The sequence below is a fragment of the Melitaea cinxia genome, chromosome 2 (genome assembly GCF_905220565.1).
Source record: "Melitaea cinxia chromosome 2, ilMelCinx1.1, whole genome shotgun sequence".
Taxonomy (NCBI): domain Eukaryota; kingdom Metazoa; phylum Arthropoda; class Insecta; order Lepidoptera; family Nymphalidae; genus Melitaea; species Melitaea cinxia.
Genome location: NC_059395.1, coordinates 774,597 through 782,294, shown reverse-complemented (window position 1 = coordinate 782,294; position 7,698 = coordinate 774,597). Strand labels below are relative to the sequence as shown.

The window sequence follows — 7,698 nt, the reverse complement described above, 5'->3', positions numbered from 1 at the left end:
CTAAAGTTACAATGCATGTACTCGGTCTTCTCTCTGCTTATTCGCAGACCTGATGTTTCCAGAGCTTCCCTCCACTTTTCCAAAATCTGCTGTAGGCTATTTGGATCTTCACTGATGAGGACAACGTCGTCGGCATACAGAGTGTCCCATGGTGGCGCTCGTTGCAGATGTGAGGTGAGATGGTCCATTACAATATTAAATAGTAGAGGGCTGAGTGCGGAACCCTGATGCACACAAACCTTCACATCAAACTCATCGCCTGTTCCCGCTGGAGTTCGCACTTTGGCTGATACTTGGGGGTACATATCTTTGATAAACATTACGTAATGCTCGGGTACACTCTGAGCCCTTAAAGCACACCAAATTAGTTCTCTCGGTACCCGATCGAAAGCTTTTTCTAGGTCGATGAATATCATGTGCAAGTCCGTTTTGTTGTCTCTGTACTTTTCCATCAAGGTTCTGACCGAGTGTATAGCATCAATTGTGGACTTACCGGCAGCGAATCCGCATTGGTTTTCAGTGACGCTAGTTATTTCAAGTAGCCTTTGATTGATGACTCTTTCCCATATTTTGAAGGAATGTGAGATCAGCTTTATAGCTCTGTAGTTGCCGCAGAGTCTTATATCACCTTTATGTTTATAGAAAGGGATGAGAAAGCTTTTCCGCCATTCGTCGGGAATTCCATCAGCTAGGAACTTGTTGAAAAGTTTAGTCAGGAACAGTACGCGAGTATCTCCCATTCGCTTTCAGAATTCAACATGGATGTCGTCAGGACCAGAGGCTTTACTATTTGTCATTCGTTTAATTGCCAGAGTTATCTCTTCCGGCTTTATACAAGGGATAGGGCCTTCTGTAGCAGGAATATCTTGTGGTGCCTCACTGGGGGATACTTCATTTAGCAACTCTGTGTAGTATTCTGTCCAGCGGTCTCTGATGTCTTTATTTGATGTTAGTAGTTTATCTTGTTTATTTTTGATAAATCTGTTTGTGGTAATATCCCTACTACTTTGGTGTTTGCGTTTTGCCAACTTAAAAATTTCTTTATCATTTAAGGTAGTTTCAATTTTAGCGTAGAAATCATCCCTGATGGTTGCCTTGACCTGTGCGACAGCTCGTTTTGCGATTTTCTTAGCAATTTTATAAGCCTGGTGATCAGCAACGTCTGTTGTCTGTTGCCATAATTTGAAGAGTGTTTTCTTAGTCTCCAATTTTTCTCTCACTTCCTCATTCCACCAGCTGGTATCCTTGTTATTATTATTGGCACCTTTAGATACTCCTAAATATTGTTTAGCTTTTTCATTGCAGTATGATTGAAAATCTCTCCACATTGCGTCGGCTGTACCATCCTGCTGCTCCTGAAGATGTTGTGCGATGTCTTCACATAGTCTGAAACCTTCCTCACCCTCCAGTTTATGCCACCGCGTTCTTATGATTTTCACCTTCTTCACCCTATGTGGTTTTGGTATTTTAAACTCTGCTACTAGTATTCTATGCTACGTGGTAAGAGGTTCCCCGGGTATGACTTTGCAGTCTTTGCATGTCTTTAGTTTTTTCTATCAGTTAGAATGTAGTCTACCTGAGTGCATACTCCGCCACTTTTATAGGTTATCAGATTTTCTGCAGGTTTAGTGAAGAAAATGTTAACTATCGCAAGGTCGTGTGATAGTGCCATTTGAAGGATGCTTTCACCTTCTTGGTTGATTTTGCCATAACCGAAATTGCCATGTATTTTCTGGTAAGTGGTAGTTTTCTCACCAACATGACCGTTCAAGTCGCCGCCAATGAACTTCGGCTCACAGTTCGGTAAAGACTGCAGTAGATTGCCAATTTCGTCCCAGAAAGCTTCCTTTTCCCAGCTTGGGGTTCCGGACTGGGGAGCGTATGCGCTTATGATGTTCATGCACGGTTGATCATCCAGGGCAAGCTTAATTGACATTAGTCTTTCACTTACCCTGTTTACTTCAACTACGCGATCTTGAAAGTGTTTGTCCACTACAATGCCAACCCCATTCTGCGCCCTTGTTCCATGATATATCAGCTTGTAGTTATACCCGATATTACGCGATTTGGACCCCTTCCACTTCGTTTCCTGAATGCAACAAATGTTGATGCGTCTTCGATGTAATACTTCGCTGAGTTCTAAGCTGCGTCCTGTCATCGAGCCCACGTTCCAGCTTGCTATGCGCATTTTGGGTGATATCCAGGGTGCTCTGAATGGTGAATTTGTGGTTACTCCGATTCTTCTATATTCTTTTTTGGTTATTTGAATCTTTTTTCCTTGGAAGATAGTTGTGCAAAATTCTAGATCAAAGTTTTAAACATTGGACCATTATTTTATGCTACGCTTGACGGTGATTTTCTCATTATCATATTTTTATACCACCACAAAAAGGATACAAATGAAAACCTTTTATCAACTCGTACGAGTTTATTTTTGTGTTACCCACACATTAGGGAATTTTAAACATTTTTTAAAATATGATATAAAAAATCGACCGTTCCAGCGGGGATCGAACCTGCATCTCCGGCTGACCGTGTCGGTGCTCTAGCCAATTAAGCTATGGAACGATGTACTCGCTAGATCGAAATTTTTGATATGATGATTTTATATACGGTTCTAAGCGACCTTTTATTAACATTCGCTCATATATATAAAAGGTTTAGACAAAACTGCAATATATGTATTAAATCAATGAATATCTACAATGTTTTTTGTAACCAGTCTTTCTCGAATATTAATTATGTGCTAATTACATCCTCCTACAATCAGCAGATGAATAGATTATTAGCATTTCACTGAACGTGTAGGCATAACTGGAGCTATTGTGTTGGAAGTAGCACGCATTTGTTTTAAACGGATTTGAATCTCGTAAATGTAAAACATTCTGAAGCGTAATATCACAGTCGGGAGACGAAGAATGTGACAGGTAATAGCCGTGATGAGTGGTCAACGATATTGATTTTAAGGTAACGGGTACATACACGAACCAGCGACCCGCTGGTGTTTAGGCGCCTTTACACTATACAGGTGTCGCTAGTTCTTAAGGTACATAATTTTATTATATGTTTGAAGACTACACAGTTCTAATATGGTTGTATGCTTATATGTAAAACAAGTGAAAGTTGATCTCTGACCATCGCTATAACGTCTATGGAAAGGAATTTATTAGTTCTGTTGTGTTTATGTTACCATTAATATATTATAAACATATAAAAAATCCGGAACAATACATTTAATTAAAATATATTACTTAATAAAATATATTATTAATATAATATATTATTAATAAAATATATTATTTAATAAAATATATTACTTATTTGGTATTATTAATTTTGATAAGAAAAATTCGCAAATTATACAACTATAAAAAAAATTTTAATTAATTTAATCTTCGATTTTATTGCGCTAGATTTAAAAAGTAAATATAAATAAAAAAAATATATTAAATGTTTTACACTCAACCAGTTACAGCAGAATTTGAATCCTGGGTCGGAGATCTTAGAACACGTAACCAATTACAGACCACGTCCCAAGTACATATACTCATGTGCGAAAATCGACCCATGACCGACAGTGGATCAAGCAGTTACTGAAACCAATGCGTCAATGCATCGCCTACAATTACTTATTATAGAAAATATTTATTGTAATTTATTTTCTGATCTGCTATACATGCTTTTTATGAGAATCAAAAGAGGTTCAAATTGAAAAGGCTACATTAGGTCTTATTACGACATATCTAATTATCTATATACTATGTGTTATTAATGATTCACAATCTTTTAATAATTGACTATAGAGTACACAATAGAAGTTAAACAAGCTTATAAGCTTACAAACACATTTTAACAAGACATACTAGCGCAAAATCATAAACCTAATACTTTACTTTATAAATCGCGTCAGAACCTAACATTACTCCCACTCTGTAACACCGTTACGTTAATTTAACCGATTCCTCTATATAAGTACAACTGGTCTGTCCTTTTGTCCTGTTTGACTTCACATGAATTTATATTAAAACGCAGTATGGATGTGACAACACAATCCTTACAACTAAAGTTAGTATTCTTTTTTAAAACTATATTTTATTTTTCGTATTTATTTACTAGCTTTCTACTGCGTCTTCACTCGCATAGATTCCACGAATTTGACTTTTATGTTTTCTTTCGTTAAAATACAGCCTAATCTGAAACATTATTCATAATGTATATTTTATTTTATTTTAAAATTTCGAAAATTTACAGCTAGTTTACAATTATAAAAGAATGATATCCCTTTTTAACATAGGTATAACATTTTGTAGTAGATAAAGACAGACCAACGAACTAATGCATTATTAAATTAATTAGTATAGGCAGAGAATTTAAAGTTAGGCATTGTTACTCTGTGTCGATCTCAGACAACAGGCGTAATTAAATCACCGTGGTTGGAAATTTTTAGGCTTTTTTTCAGATATATTATTTCTAATTCACAACTTTTATAAGATAGGTATACAAAAGCTTAAATAGTATAATATAAATATTATGTATTTGCATATGAATTTGCATTCTTGGTTTGTTTGATCTGGTTGTTAAAAAAAACTGTTTCATTAATTTGACGATTCGATGACACGTTGGAGCAACAACTGGCTGTTGCGCTGGCGGTTGAAAGTTTGATCTTAGCTTGTGCCAAATACGTATCTATAGACTAAACAGATTTTTGTATAGGCGTTAATCATTGTATTGTACCTATGTTTTCCGACCCCCGACACAGAAGCTTATTGGGGGCTGTTGAGTGTGAGGCTTTTGTTCATTTTTTTTTTCATGTGAAGTTGTTACAAACACAATTGAGTGGAAATAAAAGTGTTAATGGCATGATGCTATCTTCGACGAAACTATTTCCAGATGACTGTGAAAACCATATCGAAAACAATTGCGTGGTTTTACAGAGAAAGCGGAAAATATTAAAAAAGGCATGCACAACAACTTCAAGAAGGAGAGCAAGCGAGCAGACAGTAGTACAGTACCATCTGATGTTATTACTGTCGCCCTGACATCTTACGATTTTTGAGTTTATGTACATTTTTTAAAAAGTAACGGTCAAATTTTTTTATCGATTTTTATGCGACTTTAAAAGAGGAGGAGATTTCTCAATTCGACTGTATATATATTTTTATTTATGTTTGGGGATATGTACAATTTTAGGTATAAAGTAAGATTGAACAGAAAATTTTGTTTTTTTTTAATTTATGAATGACACAAATTCTTTTATTTTACTATTGTATTTAGACACAATTATGTTTAAGGCAATTTGCTTTCTGTTCTTCTTTTCTTCTTTCTGTTATAACACGAGCATTAAGTTGCTTACTTTGGAAACGTGTGTGGCTGTGTGTGTGTGTGTGTGTGTTTTTTAGAATATTTGGAATTTTGAAAAAATGCATTAATAGATCTTTTTACTTAATTGTAATATGAATCAAAGTTCTATCAATGTAATAGCTTATTAAAACCTACTCCCATGTTATCAGCCGTATTGCATAGCATTGCTAAAAATTTAAAACAAGTACTAAACAAGACAAATGATAAATTTAAGTATTAAATAACGGCATAGCGTTAATACCTTATGCAGTTTGAGTTGAGTACATCTAAATCAGCGCCTACGTTCCCCTCCCCGCGCAAGAGAAATGGCGCGACCTTGTTTCTTGACCCACTGCCGACGTCGCGGCCGAGCACCGACACACACACACACAAACACAAACACGAGTTTTCCGACGCTCTAAGCTATCGCTATGTCTGTATGAAGGCGGTATTTTTGTCTGTTTGTGTATGTTACCTTTAACCACGTAATAGTTTCACTATCATTGATGTGTCTTTTTGAATGTTTTTGTTTACCAGATGTGATGGTTTGCGCAGAACTTTCTGATTTTGTTAATTTTGGCATTTTCCGATTTGATCTGGATTAGTTTGTCGTACCAATCCAGATACGTCCTTACTTAGCGGTATTAATTAGGAGTTACAATTTAACGAAGATTTTCGTTATATATTTGTATGTAGGAAGGTATATATAATAAAATATAAAATGTATTTATTAACCTTTAGAGAATTTATTCTTATGTAATAAATTATATACTAAAAGGTATGTATGTATAACTGTTGGTATTCTGATTTCTAAATTTAGTTTTATTATTTTATATAAATAATATTAGGCGACAAACAAGCGTACAGCTAACCTGATGATAAGCCATTACCGTAGCTTTAGACGCCTACAACACCAGAAGCATCGCAAGCGTGTTGCCAACCCTATCCGCAATTCCCCAAGGAGCTCCGATTGTTTTCTCATTTTGTTCCGAAATTGGACACACTTGAACTGCTAACTCTATTCTCTACCAGGCGTATAAATTATATGTGTTATATATTTGTGTAAAAAATTTTCTTATTCATACGTTTAACATTTATTGAAGTCGAAAATTACAACTTGCTTACAATTTACTAGTGTATCTTTAGGTACAATTCGACATTTTTCTTTAATTTTTTTTTCTGTTCTTCACACTTTAAAGGTATGACTGATGAGACAATTTGAAAGTAAACAATACAACCGTAAAACATTCCAGAAACTTCCATAAAATCACATTGCAAGTATATTCGAAGCCAGCGCACGTCGCTAGTTTATATCATAAACTACTAAACTATTATCCGTCACTGTCTTATACGTACTAAAGTGTACGAGAGAAAGGGACGGTGCGATCATTTTTAATTTGCATCAATTAACACGCAATTGGGACGAATTTTATCTGTATCACGTGAATTATTTATATTTTATTGTAATACTAGCTGCTGCCCGCGACGTCGTCTGCGTGAACGCTATACAGCAACAAAAATACCTACGATTATACCTTTTAAAATAACATTAATTACCCGTTTCTTCTTTACATTTCATATCTACAGAAAGTGCAGTAACGGAGGGAGACTGTCTTTTGTAAAATTGACCTTCAAAAGTGCTTATTTTCAGCCTGCTTTGAATAAATGACTTTATGGTGATTCTGCTGAATTAAGTTATAAGTTGTGACTGAGGCAGATGGAGAAAATAATGAATATATATGGCTAAAAAAAATAATACATGGCGCTGCTTTAAAATTGTCTTGATACTACTTATATTCATTTAATTATGTTTATCGCCCTAAGTTACTTATATTGCGTGATTTTTATAGTGTAAAGCTAGCTTATAGCATGATTATTAACAATAATAACAACAACATTCAAATCTGCGTCGTTAGGTTCACTGTTCGTTCCCCGTAGGTACCTATGTAGCCTATATGTTGACCCGACTTCTTAACAATATTCGTGCCAAATTTGAAGTAAATTCATGCGGTACTTTTTGAGTTTATCCCGGACATCAAAACAGACAAAAATTCTAAAAACTATATTTTTGGCTTCAGTATCGATAGTAAATCACACCCCAAGTAAGTGTGATCTTTTCCAAGTATTCTTTTTAAAAAATATTTAATGTACAGTTTTGACTTTCTTACCATTTTATTATATGTATAGATGAGGTGTATCTGTTAGAAATTATGTGCAGCATATGTTGCGGCTTTAAAATAGTAAATGACTCTTGTGACTGATTCCGCTATTTTTACCCGACTGCAAAGGTTTGCAGGTTTGGTCACAAAGAGAGAATGATTTGACTTTTTCAATTTCATCCCTCCGACTGCATATTAT

At 35.1% G+C, this 7,698-nt stretch overlaps 1 protein-coding gene across 1 annotated transcript; it reads right to left on the bottom strand.

Moving 5' to 3' along the window:
- Positions 1-1,543: 1,543 nt before the first annotated feature.
- LOC123666835 lies at positions 1,544-2,188 on the bottom strand. The gene has a single exon (XM_045600862.1). It carries the CDS (start codon positions 2,186-2,188, stop codon positions 1,544-1,546), a length of 645 nt encoding a protein of 214 aa, XP_045456818.1.
- Positions 2,189-7,698: the final 5,510 nt, after the last annotated feature.